This window comes from Hemibagrus wyckioides, linkage group LG21, assembly GCF_019097595.1.
Source record: "Hemibagrus wyckioides isolate EC202008001 linkage group LG21, SWU_Hwy_1.0, whole genome shotgun sequence".
In the NCBI taxonomy this organism is placed as follows: Eukaryota; Metazoa; Chordata; class Actinopteri; order Siluriformes; family Bagridae; genus Hemibagrus; species Hemibagrus wyckioides.
In genome coordinates, this window is record NC_080730.1 from 5,671,341 (window position 1) to 5,692,628 (window position 21,288).

The following is a 21,288-nucleotide window of genomic DNA, read 5'->3' on the forward strand; positions in this document are numbered from 1 at the left end:
ACTATTACTCCAAGCTAACATGATCCACCAATTAACATCTGTGCCATTAAGTGGACCATTAAACCTGAGCTGTGAAGTGGCTGATTTATGGTTTTGATTCAGACATGCCAGCTGGAAGTGACCTGGAGCTGCCTACACGTGCATCACGAGGATACAAAAGAGATGAAATACTTAGAACACTGTATACAGCGAATCCAGACATCACTACATCACTGTCAAGAGCTTCTTATATCTGCTGGAAAGTGAGTGCAAGTTAATGAGTCTCAACCTTCACGTCCCAAAGTCTCAACCCCCTCACCAACCACACCTTGGGGGAAATATTAAGGTCAACTGATAGTATTTAGAGACAGTATTTAACTCACCTTGTACTTCTCAGAACTGTTAGTGTAAACTAAAATTACCGATTAACTGACTAATCATGCGACTTTTAGTGGCAACAGGAACAAGAACTAATTTACGTGTTACATTTCGACATATCCATCATATATCAGTAAAGGAATCATTTATCCATGAGTTATTTCTTATGAGTAGTATCTTGATGTAATCCTCTGTTATACTGTGTAGCTACCACATTTTATTATGTTACCAGAAGACTGGTGTATATCTGCTTCTGTGTGTGATTTAGAGTTATTATGATAGAAAGCAGGCAGCACGGTGGCTTAGTGGTTAGCACTGTTGCCTCACAGCAAGAAGGTCCTGAGAGGGAGACTCTCTCTATCAGGACTGATGTGAAGTTGATTTTCATCATATATGTATTTCCTTTCTTGTTAATTATGTAATCATATGTGATAATTCATGTCCATTTTTTTTTAGTTTAACCAAGTTTTTAGTTTATATGTAACCAATAACAAAGCACAAGCCCTGTGTGGTGAACTATATATTTGCATGTAACACTTCGGTCACTTCGGAGTTTTTCTCCTCTGCCATGATGAGAAATAAATCTATTACTTTAAAGTCAACTGTGTCCCTGTGAGTTAAACTTGTATTGATCCTCAGAAGGTAATATTTCCAACAACGTTTTTGGCATCACTAAAAACGCTACTAATATCTAATATCTCACTTTCAAATAACGATTTAAGATGATATTTTGATCCTGGGTTCAAAAACATGTACATTAGGTTGATTGGTAATTCTCCATAGGTGTGACTGTGCGGTTGTCTGTCTATGTGTGGCCCTGTGATGGACTGGGTGGACTGTGATGGACTCTGTGTACCCCTGCCTTTTGCCCAATGTGTGCTGAGATAAGCTCCAGCAGATCCCTGTGACCCTAATTAGGAATAAAGCGTGTATAAAAAATGGATGGATGAGTAATATTTTGAACTTGTTCTTATTCTTATCTTGTATTGCCACATTGCTGTTATACCATTTGTCCTTTAATCTATTTTTTTATCATTGCATTATTTAATGCTGTTGTTAAATATACACTATATTGCCAAAAGTATTCGCTCACCTGCCTTGACTCGCATATAAACTTAAGTGACATCCCATTCCTAATCCATAGGGTTCAATATGACGTCGGTCCACCCTTTGCAGCTATAACAGCTTCAACTCTTCTGGGAAGGCTGTCCACAAGGTTTAGGAGTGTGTTTATGGGAATTTCTGACCATTCTTCCAGAAGCGCATTTGTGAGGTCACACACTGATGTTGGACGAGAAGGCCTGGCTCTCAGTCTCCGCTCTAATTCATCCCAAAGGTGTTCTATCGGGTTGAGGTCAGGACTCTGTGCAGGCCAGTCAAGTTCATCCACACCAGACTCTGTCATCCATGTCTTTATGGACCTTGCTTTGTGCACTGGTGCACTGTCATGTTGGAAGAGGAAGGGGCCAGCTCCAAACTGTTCCCACAAAGTTGGGAGCATGGAATTGTCCAAAATGTCTTGGTATGCTGAAGCATTCAGAGTTCCTTTCACTGGAACTAAGGGGCCAAGCCCAGCTCCTGAAAAACAACCCCACACCATAATCCCCCCTCCACCAAACTTTACACTTGGCACAATGCAGTCAGACAAGTACCGTTCTCCTGGCAACCGCCAAACCCAGACTCGTCCATCAGATTGCCAGATGGAGAAGCGCGATTCGTCACTCCAGAGAACGCGTCTCCACTGCTCTAGAGTCCAGTGGCGGCGTGCTTTACACCACTGCATCCGACGCTTTGCATTGCACTTGGTGATGTATGGCTTGGATGCAGCTGCTCGGCCATGGAAACCCATTCCATGAAGCTCTCTGCGCACTGTTCTTGAGCTAATCTGAAGGCCACATGAAGTTTGGAGGTCTGTAGCGATTGACTGCAGAAAGTTGGCGACCTCTTCGCACTATGCGCCTCAGCATCCGCTGACCCCGCTCCGTCAGTTTACGTGGCCTACCACTTCGTGGCTGAGTTGCTGTCGTTCCCAAACACTTCCACGTTCTTATAATACAACTGACAGTTGACTGTGGAATATTTAGGAGCGAGGAAATTTCACGACTGGATTTGTTGCACAGGTGGCATCCTATCACAGTTCCACGCTGGAATTCACTGAGCTCCTGAGAGCGACCCATTCTTTCACAAATGTTTGTAAAAACAGTCTGCATGCCTAGGTGCTTGATTTTATACACCTGTGGCCATGGAAGTGATTGGAACACCTGATTCTGATTATTTGGATGGGTGAGCGAATACTTTTGGCAATATAGTGTATATATACTATATACTAGCCACTTAATAACATGACATGCAGTTTTAGACATTAATAACTATTGATATGGGATGTGGTAGTTTATTGGTTAAGGTCATGTTGGACTGCTGATTGGAAGGTTGTGAGTTTGAATCCCAGGTCCACCAAGCTGCAACTGCTGGGCCCCTGAGAAAGGCCCTTAACCCTCACTTGCTCAGTTGTATAAAATAGTTGCTCTGGATAAGGGCGTCTGCCAAATGCCAGAAATGTAAATTGTAGAAATGTTCTCTCCTGAGAGGACTCAATATACTTTGCCTATTGAAAGACATTAACATGAGCAGATTTCCATTATCATTGCTGTATATTTCCGTTAAATACTTATAGTACTGTCCACATTTATTCATGTATTCTTGTTTAATGACCAAATTTATCACACAGATAAGAATACTTTACACATTTATTAAATTTGCAGTGCACTTAATGCAAGATATGTGATATATGAATATGTGATAATATATCCTACACATGTAGTGCTTATAATAAAGGAGAGTTTAAAGAGCTTGTCTTTACAAAAGACATACAAACATTTCCAATAAATAAATAAATAATAATAAACACAAAATGTCTCAACAGATACTGCTATAGGCTGTTACTTTTACAGTTTTATAATTAACTGTACCACACAAAAGGTACAAAATAAACCTTGGAAAAGGGTAAAAATGAAATGAGAAACACATTTGAAAGAAAAGAAAACTTAAAGCATTATAATTCTCAACCTGACCCATGATCACGATCACATTCATAAAAGATTTTTAATGCTTATATATATATATATATATATATATATATATATATATATATATATATATATATATATATATATATATATAGCATAATAACGATATGTAATGGCTGAACTATCCCTGTCATCTTATATATCTATTCCTTTCCTTCTTAAAGCACAGCTCAGGGGCTCAGGTCCCTCCTTACACCTTTTTTGCCTTGTCAGATACGGCTTAGAAACCATCCCATGACCTTTCATTGAGTCAAGGTCAGGCCAAGGACAATGGCAAAAGAATCATTATAGACTTATCCAAGGTCTATGCCCACAAAGTCCTTTTTCTTGATTACAACCTACTCAAAACAGCATGGCAAAACAATGTGCACACCTGCAGTTGGGATATGATATGATGAAACATCACTGTTGACCAGTGTTGACCGGAATTCACAGCAAACATCCTGTTTGCATTAGGAATGAAGAAATACACTGAAAGATCAGGCACAGCATTAAAGTCCACAGGTCTGCTTCTTCTCTTTGTGGGTTTAAAGGGGTCATTTTGGGTCTCATAATGCCAAGACTCATGGACATAGATGTCGTTTATTAACCACATGCTTTACAAATACTAAAGACTCCATGGTCCTTTTCAGTGAACTCATCATGGTATGCTATTTTTCTACCTAAATATTTTCTGCCTAGCTCTTATAATCCATGAGCTTTTAAGTGACCTTCATTTCACCGTGAATGATGGCTTTTGGTTCTTATCACTTTTTTAGTAAGCTTATCTACTATTCTTGAGAGGTAGGTTATTCAAATTTATAATGGCTAATAAAGCAATCTTGCTTCTATGATATGCGTTAAAACTTTATATGTAGACTTACACCTATATATATATATATATTTTACTAAAATATATTACTATTAGTATATTACTAAAATGGAACACACTTTGGCTAATATTTAATGATTGAAAATTTACACACATTTTGTTGCAACACACATTTTGTTGAGTTCTACTAACCTCATTGGCTATAAATGACCATTTGGTTATAAATGACCACGTTAAGTTGTTATCAAGTTACTGGAAAAGAAAGAAGTGTTCTGTGTTCATTGTTGTAAGAATATTAACCTGAAGTTAGAGAAAAGTGGTGTATTGATTGAGAAAAATTGTACTTGGACACTGTAATGGAAGTTGGTCTGTTTATACATGAACCACTAAAAGCATTCATGTATAATTTCACAAGTGCAGAGTACCTGTAACACCTAGCAACTTTATATTGCTTTAATTTTATTTGAACTTATCTAGTCATTGTGCAAGATTATATCTGGGCTTTCCTTGCCAGTGGGTCGATATAAGAGGGCATAAAAGTCCTATTATTGTTCTCTGGAAGTCTGTGTCTGGAATAAAAGATGGTTCTTTGAGATTGTGTCCCAGACAGGAAGCAGAAGCTATTACTTCAGAACCATTCTCAACCAAGGTTTTATGATTAACAAAAAGATTTCATGGAATCAAGGCATTCACACAAGACAGCATGTAGGGTTACAGATGATATCCTATATATATATATATATATATATATATATATATATATATATATATATATATATATATATATATATATATACTATTCACAAAAAGTTAAGGATATTCGGCTTTTGGGTGAAATTTCAGGATGCACCTAAACCTAAATGCCTTTACAGGTGAACTTAATTTGACCTTCTCTACACTTTTGAATGCACATGTCCAACTTCATCATGCTGTTCACATTTTGACATCATGAGACTACTGCACTTTCTCCAGACCTGAATCCCATAGAAAACCTATGGGATCAGCTGAGTCGCCGTGTCGAGGTTTGTAACCCTGCACCCCAGAACCTCAATGACCTCAATCTTCAAGAAGAGTGGAATGCCATGCCTCAGCAGACAATAAGTCGACTCGTGAACAGCATGAGACGTCGTTGTCAAGCTGTAATTGGTGGTCAAGGGCACATGACAAATTATTGAGACATTGACATTTTTTGTTGTGGTATACCCACCACTGTTGTTGGCTTTTGTTTCAATAAATTGTTTGAGATGAGGAAATCACCATTGCATGCTTCTACTTAAATGCCCTACTTTCATGATATAATATCACTGTAGCGTAAACTTTTTACATTTTCCATAAATTTATATGCAATATATATGGCATATAAATGGTGCTGTCCATTCAGCACCACATCAGCTCTTACGCGAATAGAAGGAGTGTCACACTCGGTGAGCATGGCCTTGTCCCTTGTTGATTCCAGTAAGGGGTGGACATCAAGTGGCCTCCTCTCCCCACCATGACCAACAAGTATGCCAACATACATCCCATAATCTTGTGCTCCAGTACATCTGATCAAATACACATGATCATCTTGTGCTTGTTAATATTATGAACAGCAGCTATGCTAATTCCTCTCCACTTGCTTCTCCATTTAAACCCATTCCAAGACATCTATAGAGCAAAACTCCAGTTGTGTTCCTCTTGATGAAGATTTTGGACCTTCACAGAGAAGATACCAAGGATCCCAAGGCATCTAGAGATATACCTGCTCCACTTGGATTCAGCTTCATGAAGATCTCGGACTTTCAAAGTAACCCTGTAAGGGCTTTGAGGATAACAACCTCCTAATACACAAAATAGCATTCTACATTTGTTGGAGGCTCTGGAGGCATGGAGGTGTTACCTCAGATGTTATGCTAATTTATAAGTGGCTCAAGAACTCCAAATGACTGTATATGACTGTAGAAAGGACATTATTATTAAGAAACACACTCTCCAGTGTTTATGATAATTCACACTGTCCGGTGTTTATAATGATTTATGATGTTTCCTTTTGAGTCTGGTTCCTTTCAAGGTTTCTTCCTCATACCATCTGAGGGAGTTTTTAAATACTAAAACAATTTATTTAAAAACATAAATTATTCATGAACTGACTTTGGAATCTTCAGAAAATAGGAGTGTCGAAATGTTAAATGTAATTATGATAAATAAAGTATATATAACTTAAAGCTAAGAGCCCTCTCTTGATGGTCTAGAGATTTACACTGTGGAATGGATTCACTGTCCAAAACAAGATGGACATTCTCCTGTGTTATAGAGTCCCCCACTCTATAAATACTGTGCGTGTTAGAGAATTAGGAGACACATAGAAATACTTCACTTGTGATCAGTGGAGGGAACATTCAATTAACATACAGCTCAGTGTACCACAAAAAAACGTTCATTGAGTTAACAACCTATGTGAGAGGGGAGTGTCCGCTGCAGAATTTGTTCCAAGGATGGGAATTGGTAATGAAAACTAATGAGGTCTCAGACACAAACACACAAAAAAAACCCCACATGCTCTCTGCCAAAAAGTGATATGAGTTTTTATTTCAAATCAGAAGTAGAGGTCAAGTGAATCATTTTCATAGCAGTAAGATAACAAGTAAATCAATCAGTAAAATCATGATGAGTATACAGTGTGATATGCAAAAACATCTAACAGGTTCTATTCTATTCTGTTCTCAGTATGTTCCTTAAAAATCATTTAGCAATCATAAGATGTGCTTCTGCACCAAGCTCTTTCTGTAGATGCAGCATTTACAGGCTCTTTGCTGATTCCTTCGCTACCATTTTTGCATCAGTGTAACTCAGCCCTTTGTAGGTTCCACTGGTTTTAAACTCCAGCACACTGTTATTGTAGCAGGTAATCTGGACCGTACCATTGTAGGGGAGATCAACTGTAGCCCGGCCGATTGTAATGTCCACATCCACGGTTTTCCCTGGAGGGACTTTGACAGGAAAAGAAAACCGCTCAGATCTCTCCTCAGTGTTCTCCAAACCATATGAGCTCTCGCTTCCCACTGTGAGACTGAATCCAGCTGTTACTTCCACGACCTCTGGAATTCCTGCTTTCACTTCCATTTTAAAGGAGGTTTCCATCTTGTTGGCCACAGACCAGGATGACTTTTTGGTGATTGTTTTGGAGGTTTCTAATGTATATTCTTGAGTTTGACTGGTATTATTTCGGTAAGTCATGGATTTGATTTCCTCAACAGCGACATTAGGTATCACACTATGAAGCGTGGGATACTGAACATTTGTTAGCTTAGTAGACTTGACGGTGTTGATGAATTTGAAGCATAAGCAATCAATATCTGCACCGGCACGGCCTGCAATTCCCATGCAGATCCCAGATCCCACATCAATTGGATATTCTTTTTTCAGCCCCCAGTCTGTCATGTGTGCGAAGAACTCACGTGTTGTGTTTTTATAATTCGTCTTGAATTTGATGGCACCCAGACGTGTTCCAGCTCCATTTCCCCAAAGTGAAAGGGAAGTGAAATACTCTCCATCTTCAAATGTAAATTCTGAATACTTCCCATCAGAGTTACCAAATTGCCTGGACTGGCCGTCAGTTAGCCAAACCTTGATGGCTTTTATCTGCCAGCCGCCGGCCCAAACCCAGATCTTTTTCAGTGTGGCGCCGTTTCCAATACCATTAAAATCAAATTCACTTCCTCCTTGCCCTCCAATTCTAAGGACTGGTGCCAAGTATGACATGATTTTGCACTTAGTGTGTACCTTAACAAAGACAAAAACAAGTTTAATATGTTAAAATGAAAATGAATATTCTGAGGAACAGGCAAGAATTATGGCCAATAATAGTAAACATTGTTTACCATTAAGATACTGAAATATCTGCAACGTGTTTTGAGCTGCTGGCTGCATTACTTGCTGATTGAGATCATAAAGCGTTAGAAAGAAATCATTGCAGTCTGTTATTTGTTAATACTGATAGGGTAACCTTTTACATTAAGGTTTTTTTAACGTTATATTATATTAAGTTATATAACATAATATCTAACACTTATACAAATTGATAAATAGTGACCAATGTTTATAAAGTCTGTGATTAGAATGTAGTCCATAAGGAACTGGCAGAACTGAGGCTGAAGCAAGATCCAGTATTTACAACTTAGACAAGTGCTAAATTAGGAACATGAAAACCCAAAACAGCTAATCATTACTAATGTGGTAAATAATGTTATTTAAGGGAAGCATAAAGAATGAAATCATATAAATATTTATAATCTCTCTTCCTCTTGAAAATATTGAACAAATAATAATTCCAAAACTTAAATTCAATAACATTCAATAACAATACAAACAAGACTCACAGCTACACTTACAGAAGCAGGTCAGAAGTAGATCGCAAGAAATGCGCTCCTAAAGAGAGTCGTGTTAAGGATGTAAGTTTACTGGATACGACAGAAGGTTTATATTGCCTCTTATCAGCAGAAATGGTACTTTTAGTCCAACCTACTAAATTCCTAAGAAACGACAAGAGAGAACTTGTATCTAGTTGATCACATCTCTATAATAGCACTACTATAAAAAGAAAGTAGGTTGACAAAGCCATCATAAAAACACCCACAGTGCTTTACTGGACAATGAGGCAGGTTTTAATGCAGTGCTGTATTTGTTTGAGTTGGTACCAAACAAAAAGGATTTGAACATGGTTCTACAGTAACACCTTCTTAACAAATAATTCCTAAGAAACTCCTGAATGTGCTAGTTTAGCCAGACTCTCTAAACAGAATTTCAACAACAGCAAGGCAGAAATATCCTTATTTCCTTAGAAGTCCTTGAAATATGAGTTTGAGATTTGGGCAATGCCCATGTTCCAAAAGAAGTGCTGTGTCCAGAAATATGACCCAAAACCTTTATTATGTTTCATGCAGCATTTCACGTGGCCCTACCTAACAACACAATGACACAAGGCTTTTCCTCAGAACCCGAAATTAGAGTATCGTGCAAATGTGCTGTATTTTGTGTTATATTTTTCTGAAGCCTTTTTTTTTTCACATGTAGCTTATATTATCTGAAAATGCGCTACTGAACAAATTAGAGCAGAGTTCCTGAAGCTTCTTCTTCTGAAGCTTAGACTCATGAGGTGAGACTGAAAATTACACTGCTATATGCTAAACATGTGGTTAATCAAGGAGTCCCAAACTGATTGGAGTAGCCCTGTGATCTTGGTGCCCAAGGCAGACGGGTCGGCCAGTTTTTGTACGGTCAGTGTGGTGTCTAATTTTGATCAGTTATGCGTGACTTGCTTTAATTTGATACTGGATTTAACTCTGAGGTGTTGACTTCAATATTCTAAGAAAAATATGAGGAAAGAAAACCTGAGAGAGAAGGACAAAGCTCACAGTGCCGACACATACACACCACTAAAACACACACATTCACATACTAAAGCACTAAAATGTGGTTGTTGAAGCATGCATGGACATACAGGGTTCTGCACTCTGTTATGCCATTGCTCAAGATTTCTGGATGATGTACAAGCCAGGGTGGTTTACCTGCTCCTGTCATAAAATGGCCTATAGGCATCTACCTAATGCAAAAATCTGCTGAATGGATCAATGGGCTTTTGCCCCAAAAGCCCGCTCTTACAGTCCCATTCACCGGACCATTTCTCGCCCACCCCTTTTAGTGAGGTCAGTCAGTGGGCTGGTGAAATCTGAAATCACTACAGAGCACTTCTTTAAAAAAATGTCACTCCCACATCCCAGACCATCAGACTGCTTTCGTGTCCACGACGAAAATGATTCGGATTTAGCCGAGACATCGGAGTTCGAGGAGAGCGGACATTCGGAAATGGTTAATTAAACTGTCAGGTTGTTTTGGGGAAAAAGCTACCATTAGTGAGAATACTAGAATGCTATATGCAGTGATGGTTAGTTGTGGCATTAGAATAAATTAGACAACAATCTAATATTAAATAATTAATTAATAAATCTAATATTAAAAGCTGCATTCATGATTTCTATTTTTTAAGTGTTTTAATCAAGACTGGGTGCAATTTTGGGCCAAGCATGCTAAATAAAAAATATGCGACACTTTCATTCGAAAAACAACAACAAAAAAATCTTACGGTTATGTAGTCTGTCCTTTTGAGTAATTTGTTCTAATATTTTGGAAAATATGCTACTTTTAGTTTCTCCAGTGGCATTATGGAGAATAGTGTTGAGTAAAATAATCCACCTCGTTCGTGTTCTTCTGAGAAAACTTTGTGGAATTCAATACACTGCATATTCATATAGACTGGACTAGAAAGAAATCAGCCCTGACCTCGTTTCTTCACACCATTCTGTGTATTTTTTCTTGACATTTTGGTGCTATAAAGCTTCCACCAATCGAGAAATACCCAAAATAATCCGCTTTCTTAACAGTAGATTATCTGATTACAAAATGAAATTATGAACTAATCTTTCTCTTTAATAGGAACACCTGTACACTTGCTCATTTATGCAATTATCCAATCAGCCAATCATGTGACTCCGACACAGTGTTTAAAGTCAGTCAGATACAGAAGTCAAGAGATTCAGTTAATGTTCATATCAAACATCAGGGTGGAGAAAAAGTGTGATCTCTGTCACGTGGCATGGATATTGGAAAATTCAGTATTTCAGAAACTCCCAATCATCTGGGATTTTCACCTACAACAATCTCTAGAGTTTATAGTAACTCATGCTCACTCTTTACAAGCGTGATGAGCAGAAAAGCATCTCAGAATGCACAACCTTAAGCTACAATAGCAGAAGACCACATCAACGTCCACTTCTGTCAGCCAAGATCAAGAACCTGAGGATATCATGTTCATTGGAAAATACTGTTAAAAGACCAGCTGATTAGGCGACTGTGTAAGGTGTCGCTGAAGAACTAAATAGGTGTGGCTTATTATATAGACAGTTCTCGATAATGTCAAGTCACTCTGTGCTCTCCTCGAGTCATCTCTTTAAGTTTTGTCCATGTTCAGAGACAAAACAGAGGCTGTTAGCTCTACACCACTGGAGGACAGAAGGCCTGGTGTTTGCAGCAAGCCAAGGTCGCGAAGGTTCTCCAGCACATGCAGCTTGGCTGTTGCATGATTACTGTACTGTAACAGTGTCTGGCGATCGAATACATGAACACCGCAGTCTCTGGTGTTTATGTATCAAGTACAGTCAGGCTAAACACATGAATAGCATTTTGGATTCGGAGCTTGCTACTGCAGTGCCACCACCTTGGATTGCCTGGCTGCTTTCAATTCATAAAGAAGGCTTAAATCCAGAGGAAACAAAATAAAGACCTGTTCAAATAACAGCCTAATATTGTTATAATAATAATGTTGGTCCCACTTCTGCTGCCAAAACAGCCCTGACCCGTCGAAGGCATGGACTCCACTAGATCCCTGAAGGTGTGCTGTGGTATCTGGCACCAAGATGTTCTCAGAAGATCCTCCATGGGCCTCACCTGGCAACTTAGAGGATTTAAAGCAGCAACCACCATCAGTGCTTACTGTTTAATCAGGGTGAAAATCGATTAATTCGTATACCAACTGTCCTAAAATTGCTATCAAATTATTATTTGTGGTTCATAATGTTATGCCTGATTGGTGTATATCAGTAATCCTTTAGAACAGGAAATGTGTTTTTACTAGGCAGTATCACGAGTGTAAAAGTGCACCACGGTGCAAAATGACCACATTGCCCTTGTTACATAATCTGTTCAAACTGCTGCTCATGCTGCATCATTGGGTGGCGTAACACGCTCAGAGGAAATGGTGCAATTTGCCCCTTCAGTGTTCGTGTGCTCACAGATGCCCATGATTGACACAAGAGCAAGAAGGAGAGCATATTCCACCCAGTCTTGCTCTCTTGGACTCATAATCTCTAATTTAGCTTTATTACTCATGATAATCTACCGAGGAAGTTAGCTGAGTTAATTGGCTGATTATAAAGCATTGTTACAGTTACAGTAGACCTTGGGGTGTGTGAAGGTAGGTGGGAAAGAGGATTTTGGAGACAGATGAACTTAAACTCTCTCTCTCTCCACAGCTGACTCTCGACCATGCCCCAGCTGTACACATTACATGAGCAGGGTTACACTTCTCCAGCTACACTACTGAGGGAAAAAGACGTGAAAGCATTCTGAGAAATCTTTAATCTTCATAATAGTTCTTCCCAGTGGAAACCCCATGTCCCATGGGATCAGTGGTGTGGTTTTGCTGGCTAAGAGTAGATTTATTCAGTAACCGTTATGTGTAGGAAGGATGCCAGGGATCTGTCGGATGTGTGAGAGAGGTGATGGGTCATGTAGATATGATTCGTGATGGTGATGATCTCACTTGGTCGTTAAAAGGCTGGGTGAAAATTTCCTCATCATAAGAAACAATATAAATATAAAAGTCAGATTATTTCACATATCTGCAGTTCCTGTTAAACTCTTAAGATTGAAAAATACATTCCTTACTAATCTGAGAATATGTGCTTGATGTTGCAGGAGCGCTATGTGGCCAGTCTCATGCCTTTACAGAAAAGCATCTCTGCCTGGAAAGTAAGACTGATTTTTTTCTTAGCACTATTAAGGATCTACAGCTGCGGGTTCAAAAACACACCGAAGTGGAGACGGTCGATCTTGTTCTCAAGCTGAAAGATAAACTGGTTGGTTTTTATGTATTTATTTATTTTTATCTGGTTGCATTTTACACGTCAGTTACTTTGTGTAATGTTCTTCATGATGTTCCCTCTGTTTCCCAGACACAGGCTGAGCGAGAGCAGCTGCCGGTAAGAGCAGGGACGCTGGCCAAACTTCAGGCCCACATTGACTCTATTATCCTCTCGCTTCCAGATGACCTGCAGGGCATCCTGCTCAAACCGGCCACGCCCTGACCCCTAACACACACTCGACTACAGAAACGAGGGCGAGGCGACTGAGCCAATCACAGTTTTTGGGGGGTTTAATACCAGAACTAAGCTGTGAGCTCAATTATTTTGCAGGTGCAGTTTCTCCTACAGATCTGAGGTGAGAGGAGGGTCGAGCTGTGGTGCAATGCTGGCATTGCCGGAGCCCAGAAGAGGTAGAACCCGGCCCGATGACGTTCTCTGCACTGAAAGAAAGAAGAAAGAGGCTTTATTTGTCACATATTCATTACCGCACAGTGAAAATCTTTCTTCCATTTCCCAGAGCACTAAAATGTTCAGGATAATCGGTTCTCAAGAGACCGGGGTTTATCCTAGGCAGATGATGTGTTTGTGAAAGGGCGCCCTCTGGAGGTTAGGTTAGTATAGAAATATTTATAATGATGTACTGCTGAGTCTGCTGTACTGCTGTATTCGGTCTAACACGCGAATCCGATCTCTTTGCTTTTTCATTACTACTCTCACGTCTTTATATCAGACCCACTGATTCTGATCATATTTAAGTATCTGACTAGAAGTGCGTGAAATATGAAAATCGACGATGTTGAAGCGTTCTTCTATCATGTGCCTTGAGATGTGATGAGGAGCGAGACGACCAAAGATACTGTTCTATCCGGGGTGGTTTATTATTTATTTTTATTATTATTTTTAGCACAGAATCATTGACTGACACCTGAAGAAATACTGTCACTGTTTATGTCGCGTCACTTCTGAAGTGGTTAAGCGATGATGAACCTGGTTGAAGAACGAGGTTTAGTTATTCCCTAGCTCCATGGACTGTAGCTGGTTTGTAGGCTTGGAGACCCAACGCTTGGCGGATATGAGGAGTGGCTTTTGGTCTGAGAGACAGCAGAACGGGCCGTACCACTGATCCGGTCATTATTAGTTGGTGCAAAACCTGTATAAACTGTCTATTAGGCAACCACTTGTGTTTTTCTACATACAGAGGAGCTTATTTTAACATGCTTACATTTTTATATGAAAGGAAATTGATATTCTCTTGTGCATAACACACACTTGTTGAACAGTATTTTGTAACACTGGTATTTTTGATCCTGACAATTTCTACAGTTATGTAATAATAAAGTCCTAAAAGGGCGATGAACGACTCGGTGTATAGAGAAGCACAGATATAACATGTGTTTGCGCCATTTTCGATATTTTGGCATTAATATTTTTCTCTATCAAAGCCATAACCACTAATGATGTTGCATAGACTTTGTGTAACGTAACGTTTACACGTTGCCTGTCTCCATGTGTTTTTTTTTTTTTTTAAACTGTAAATAAATATGCACAATCAGACTGTTTCTCTATGTTCCTTTCTTTTCCCCTCAATTTATGCAAAATTTATAATACGATACCGTAACAGGAGACGATTTTGGCTACAAGGTTTATAACAACATAGGGGTTCCGGTATATTGTTATATCTCTACTAACGTGTTTCGTGTTCAATATAAACAGCTTAGGAAAATCTATCACCGATATAATAAGGTGTTCTCCGAGAAGCTGTTTCTTGAGTATTTGTTCAGGAGTCTCCAGTTTTGCGTGACCCAAAGTTTTCTCGTCCACATTTCCTCACCTTGGAATGACTCCGTCTTTTTTTTGTGAGAGTTATGAAGGACTTTGAAACCCTGTAACGTAGTGCAGTTTTACTTCATCGTGGTGTTTCCATGACTCTAGGCAGTTTAAAGAGTGCATCAGAGAAAGATAAACATGAAATGACATGGGTGCCAATACTAATGAGCAGACTGACAAGATCTACAAATTGCAAATTGGTCAAGCAGTGACGGACATCACGTAGAATAGGGTTGAAAAGAGTGGATTTAAAAAGAATAAAAATGAGATAAAATAAGAAAATATCAAATTAGATGAAGTGAAATAGCTGTGCAGAACAGAGAGGCAAGTGAAATAAAGTGGCATTAGAGTGGAAAAGAGTGGAAAAATAACTTAGATAAAATCTCTAATAAAAATGCAGCATATGAAGCGATACAGTGACTGATGAAATGCGGTGTGTGAATATAAGATGATTGTTGTGAGTAACTGTTCTGGATAAAGTGCATGTGTGGAATTATGTACAGTGTTTGTGTAGAAAACATGTAGGGTGCTAGGCAAAAGAGCTCATTTCTGCAAAAAAATAAACCCCACAAAGTTGTATTGGGACTTCCTGCCAAATCTATAATATCTATTCTGTCCTATCAAATATATGGAGTATTTTATTTATTAAGCCATTTTGACAAAATCAGAGCAGGAGGCAGGATTGTAGTGTAAGTAATGGCTGAGAAAATCATTCAATCTGACAGAAAAAAAGCAGCATGAGGAGAAAATACACCTAATAACTTCACTTCATGTGATAACTGTTCATAGAAATCAGCTAATCGTGACATTCACTCAGATATGTAGGCTGGGATTAAACCATTAAGACACCAGTGTGAACATGTTTTAGTACAAAAACTGAGTGAGGCCTCATGGGGCTGAGTCGCTCATATCTTAAAATCCTAGTCAGGATATTATCATTTGAATCTAATATAATGATTGGCATGTTTTGTTGTGGTTGTGAAGATAAACACATGGTTCCATATGTTGTTAGTGTACAACATTGAGGGTGCAGTGGGAGGAGTCATGTGACATCATGAGGTGTCACAGAACAAAACGCGGAACAGAACTCGGAATTCCACTGGTCACCTGCTAAAAAAAAAACTGACCATCTATTCACATTCACACTACACACCTTGACACCGTGAACAAGCTTCAGAGAGCCAGAGAGCGATTTTACACTTTTCTAACAAAACACTTTACTTTTCTCACAACACACTTTACATTTAACACAAAACACTTTACATTTAACACAAAACACTTTACATTTAACACAACACACTTTACTTTTCTCACAAAACACTTTACTTTTAACACAAAACACTTTACTTTTCTCACAAAACACTTTACTTTTCTCACAAAACACTTTACATTTAACACAAAACACTTTACTTTTCTCACAAAACACTTTACTTTTAACACAAAACACTTTACTTTTCTCACAAAACACTTTACTTTTCTCACAAAACACTATTTTTAACACAAAACACTTTACTTTTCTCACAAAACACTATTTTTAACACAAAACACTTTACTTTTAACACAAAACACTTTACTTTTAACACAAAACACTTTACTTTTCTCACAAAACACTATTTTTAACACAAAACACTTTACTTTTAACACAACACACTTTTCTTTTAACACAACACACTTTTCTTATCACACACACGTCACACCACAGAGTTTGGAAAATGGTAAGTTTCCTCATTATGATTTTGTTGATTATCAGGATCCATTTATGGAAATGTATAGTCTAATATTAAGTTTGTATTGTTTAATATTCACTTACATTAATATTAATTTGATATTAAACAGTAAGACAGTAAAGAGTATTGTCTTAGTGAGCACTAAAGCCTTGGACATGATGATTTAACACAGAAGCTGAAGATACAGTACAATAAGAAATAAATCCAGATCTGTTTCTGTCATTATTTTTACATCAGTAAGCCTCAGTATGAACCTGTTCATTTCTTTTTGTTCTTCTGAAAGAATGTGTTTCTCTAAAAGCCAGCTCTGTCTCTACTTTCAGTTCCAGCCTGAAGAAACGGTGTCCTGTACATCCGACGTCCACACCCCTGTCTACTGCCCTGTCTACTGCCCCGTCAACTACCCTGTCTACTGCCCTGTGTACTACCCTGTCTACTGCCCTGTGTACTACCCGGTGTACTGCCCTGTGTACTACCCCATGTACAACAGTGTGCAGTACGCTGTGGAGAACCCTGTGGACTACCAGATGTACAGCCCTGTGCAATACCCTGTGGAGAACCCTGTGGACTCCCAGATGTACAGCCCTGTGCAATACCCTGTGGAGAACCCTGTGGACTCCCAGATGTACAGCCCTGTGCAATACCCTGTGGAGAACCCTGTGGACTCCCAGATGTACAGCCCTGTGCAATACCCTGTGGAGAACCCTGTGGACTCCCAGATGTACAGCCCTGTGCAATACCCTGTGGAGAACCCTGTGGACTCCCAGATGTACAGCCCTGTACAGTACGCTGTGGAGAACCCTGTGGACTCCCAGATGTACAGCCCTGTACAGTACCCTGTGGAGAACCCTGTGGACTCCCAGATGTACAGCCCTGTGCAATACCCTGTGGAGAACCCTGTGGACTCCCAGATGTACAGCCCTGTACAGTACCCTGTGCAGAACCCTGTGCAGTACGCTGTGTCCGACCCTGTGGACATCACCAGGCACGAGCACATGCATGAACTTAGAAATATCCAAGAATCTATGGAAGCCCTGCCTGCACCCGAGGCTCTCTCTGCACCCGAGGCTTTGTCTGCACTCGAGGCCCTGCCTGCACCCGAGGCCCTATCTGCACCAGAGGCCCTGTCTGCACCCGAGGCCCTGTCTGCACCCGAGGCCCTGCCTGCACCCGAGGCCCTGTCTGCACCCGAGGCCCTGCTTGAACCCGAGCCACTGCCTTCACCTGAGGCCCTCTCTGCAGCTGAGGCCCTGCCTGAACCCGAGGCACTGCCTGAACCCGAGGCCCTGCCTGCACCCGAGGCCCTGCCTGAGCCCGAAGCCCGCTCTGCAACCGAGGCCCTGCCTGCACCTGAGGCCCTGCCTGAACCAGAGGCCCTGCTTGAACCAGAGACCCTGCCTACAGCCGAGGCCCTGCCTCCTCCCGAGGCCCTGCCTGCACCCGATGCACTGCCTGCATCCGAGGCCCTGCTTGAACCCGAGCCACTGCCTTCACCCGAGGCCCTCTCTGCAGCTGAGGCCCTGCCTGAACCCGAGGCACTGTCTTCACCTGAGGCCCTGCCTGAACCCGAGGCCCTGCCTGAACCAGAGGCCCTGCTTGAACCAGAGACCCTGCCTACAGCCGAGGCCCTGCCTGAACCCGAGGCCCTGCCTGAACCCGAGGCCCTGCCTACAGCCGAGGCCCTGCCTGCACCCGAGGCCCTGCCTGAACCCGAGGCCCTGCCTACAGCCGAGGCCCTGCCTGAACCCGAGGCCCTGCCTGAACCCGAGGCCCTGCCTACAGCCGAGGCCCTGCCTGCACCCGAGGCCCTGTCTGAACCAGAGGCCCTGCCAGAACCCGAGGTCCTGTCTGAACCAAAGGCCCTGCTTGAACCAAAGACGCTGCCTACAGCCGAGGCCCTGCCTGCACCCGAGGCCCTGCCTGAACCCGAGGCCCTGCCTGCAGCTGAGGTCCCGTCTGTACCCGAGACCCTGCCTGTACCTGAGGCTCTGCCTGAACCCGAGGCCCTGCCTGAACCCGAGGCCCTGCCTGCAGCCGAGGTCCCATCTGTACCCAAGACCCTGCCTGCACCTGAGACTCTGCCTGTACCCGAGACCCTGCCTGCACCAGTGTCTCCTGAGACACAGAAGGAGAAGGCAGAGGATGCTCAGGAACAGATGAGGCAGAAACAGCTGGTAAGAAATAAAAAAACACTACTTTAAAAATGCTTAATTCTTATAATGGGGTTTTCATATATTAACTCCAGATGTTTCACTCCTAATCTGTCTCTAGAACATTCACAATTTAACTCCAACTTGTATTTCCTACAGATTAAAATTCAGGACCCCAACAATGGTGGCCGAAAAATCAGCAACCAAGAAGATGACAGCTCACCAAACATCACGGTACAGCATTAAAGTCTGTCTGCAGATTGCAGACCTGAGAGGGCCTTTGTGTCCATATATGGACATGGGGCATGTCGCTAATGTCCCACAGTAAAATCTGATTATCAGAGCCTCACTTTTACTCTCATGCTGCTTTGTGATTTTCTGTTTATTTGTAGGTTTCTTTTCTTACAGTTTGAGCTTTCTGATTGGCTTATTTAATGCAATGTATGTTAACTGGATCCTCTGTTATCCCTCTGTTTTGCAGGGAGTTGAACTATTCGTTAAAGACGTGGACCCCAGGATCAGTGAACAGCGCCTCTTTAATGAGTTCCTCCCGTTCGGAGACATCATCAGCTTTAAGGTTAGCTACTAATCCCTCCAGTTTCTTCCTTTCCCAATACACTGTGTTCACTTCATCGTACTCTCTAAGTTAGGAGACGAGTGTATAGTGGGGTGTTTTTTCATACACTGTATTTTGTATAGCTGCTGTCTGAAATGACCTTTAACACAGAAGACGTACATATGGACTATAGGGGGGTTCAATCCCAGTTCACAACATAGCTGCTCTGTTTCTATGTACGTTAGCGGGAGTGTAATGCTTTGCTTTCCACATCTCCTCATACAGCTGATGATGGAAAACGGGCGCTCAAAAGGATATGGCTATGTGACATACTCCAATGAAGCAGAGGCCAAAACAGCCATAAGCGAGCTAAACGGGAAGATCCTGGGAACGAAGGTTCTGTTCATCGCGCTGTCAAAATCCAAAGAGGAACTGGCCAGGCTGAAAAATCGAAGAAACTGGACACGCAAGCCGTGTTACAAGAAAGACGCGAAGAGGTTCTGGCCACAGCGTGAGTCACTGCCGTGTTTGTACTTAAAATGTCTTACAGTATGAGGATTGTTGTGCACTACCTAGGGAGCTTCCTATACAATACATATGAATGTAACAATATAATCTAGAGGAGTGTAAAGCTCATACCGGTACAAAAGATTAGACAATTATTGTTATGTATAAGAAGAACCGATACCTGTGAATCACACACACACACACAGTAACACAACTCTTCTTTTCTCTTTCAGGTCATTAATCTGCTGTACCAAACTGCCAGGAACCCTACAGAGACTCAATAAAATTAAAAATCTTTACAATAAATTCAATTCAATTCAATAAAATGTTCCTATTGCTACTGAAATGGTCTGAGTTTTTAATCACAGTAAATAAATGTTGGTGAAAACGCCTCACACAGCGGCAGCTTTAAAATAATCCGCTAAAAATTTCCACCTCAGGAAAACAGAATTAATTAATGACTGAACCTCAATTATGAACTATGTAATAACTGAGTTATAACTAACTGAGTAAATATATAAATATAAATACAGATCCTGTTTGTAACACTGATCAGAGACTCACACGGCAGAACACGTGATGTTAAAGAAGGACGTCTGCTGCATCACCTGTCACCAATCTGACTCGTATCGTAACTCACACACACTCCTGAGCTCTGCTTACTCTTTGTACATGGGAGTTCCTACATCCCAAAATACATGGCAGAGGTAGACTGGCTACACAAAAAAGTGTGCCTGTGTGTGTGTGTGTGTGTGGTGCCCTAAACATGGTTTCATAAACATTATTGACCTAAGAGAAACTTTGAGCATATTTCCTTTGCTCTTTGCTCCGCACAAACAAGCGAGAAAACACACAAGCCATCCGTCGCTGTTTATTTCTAACATCAAACCTAATCGATCCACGTGTTTATTACTCCATAACAAATTAGAAAAAAATAAAATGCTATTAGAAAAGAAAATCACACATCAAACCTCGTCTGCAAATTCAGAAACACATCGACGTTCACTGAAAACAGAAAGTCTCGGTCCTTATTGAACATCACCAGCTCGTTACAGTCAGTCGCTTCACAAGTAACTGGTTTTGTTGACCTTTAGGAGGGTTTTGAATGACCTCTGAACTAACCTGAGGTCAACACACAATCTTTTAAAAATAAACGCTTTTTATGTTGCTTTTTAATTAAGACAACCATCATAATTACAACATCCTTAATCATCAGCACACAGTAAAGATCCACCCTGAGCAATCTTTTTATTTATTTAAAGGTGCAGAAGGTAAGATTTATTTTTCATAATTAGCACTCCAGATCTTAAGTGGGTTTGACGTTTGAATAGTTCCCGCCCATATTAATGAAGCCACGCCCCCAGGATCTTACGTGACCTGTAAAGTAACTGACAGGAGGCGCATCCAAACGTAAACAACAAGCATTCTTGCCTTATTAACATTCAATATATATTCCAATCATGTTATATTACATTATATTATGAAAACAGAACATGATAGACGAATTTTCCCCAAAAATGAGTGAAATAAACCCTGAAAAATATCATATTAAATATAGAAAATAATATTAATCCTCCATGTATTAACGT

The 21,288-nt window shown here is 40.6% G+C and overlaps 3 protein-coding genes across 4 annotated transcripts in view; 2 read left to right on the top strand and 1 right to left on the bottom strand.

The window, feature by feature from the left end:
* The window catches only part of LOC131342719 (aerolysin-like protein), a 3,153-nt gene extending 2,257 nt beyond the window's left edge, over positions 1-896 (top strand). Inside the window, exon 2 of the mRNA XM_058373874.1 lies at positions 1-896. This exon is cut by the window's left edge and continues 1,438 nt beyond it. The gene's annotated coding sequence lies outside the window, so the exon portion shown is untranslated.
* Positions 897-6,958: 6,062 nt separating this feature from the next.
* On the bottom strand, positions 6,959-8,031 carry LOC131342277 (aerolysin-like protein). The gene has a single exon (XM_058372996.1). It carries the CDS (start codon positions 7,993-7,995, stop codon positions 7,033-7,035), a length of 963 nt encoding a protein of 320 aa, XP_058228979.1. The 5' UTR covers positions 7,996-8,031; the 3' UTR covers positions 6,959-7,032.
* Positions 8,032-18,943: 10,912 nt separating this feature from the next.
* Positions 18,944-20,031, top strand: LOC131342785 (polyadenylate-binding protein 1-A-like). Of its 2 annotated transcripts, XR_009203064.1 has the most exons (4): positions 18,944-19,024; positions 19,118-19,213; positions 19,478-19,703; positions 19,933-20,031. XR_009203064.1 is itself a non-coding variant. In XM_058374000.1 (3 exons), the coding sequence occupies exons 1-3, from the start codon at positions 19,076-19,078 to the stop codon at positions 19,938-19,940; spliced, it is 372 nt and encodes a 123-aa protein (XP_058229983.1). In that variant the 5' UTR covers positions 18,978-19,075; the 3' UTR covers positions 19,941-20,031. The 2 variants fall into 2 exon arrangements, 1 of the variants encoding a protein (XP_058229983.1); XM_058374000.1 differs by having other exon boundaries at positions 18,978-19,213.
* The last annotated feature ends 1,257 nt before the right edge of the window (positions 20,032-21,288 follow it).

Coding starts and splice junctions, on each gene's coding strand:
- LOC131342277 (XM_058372996.1), bottom strand. CDS start 7,995: ATGTCATACTTGGCACCAGTCCTTAGAATTGGAGGGCAAGGAGGAAGT.
- LOC131342785 (XM_058374000.1), top strand. CDS start 19,076: ATGTATGTTAACTGGATCCTCTGTTATCCCTCTGTTTTGCAGGGAGTT. Junction 19,214..19,477: donor GAGACATCATCAGCTTTAAG/GTTAGCTACTAA, acceptor CTCCTCATACAG/CTGATGATGGAAAACGGGCG.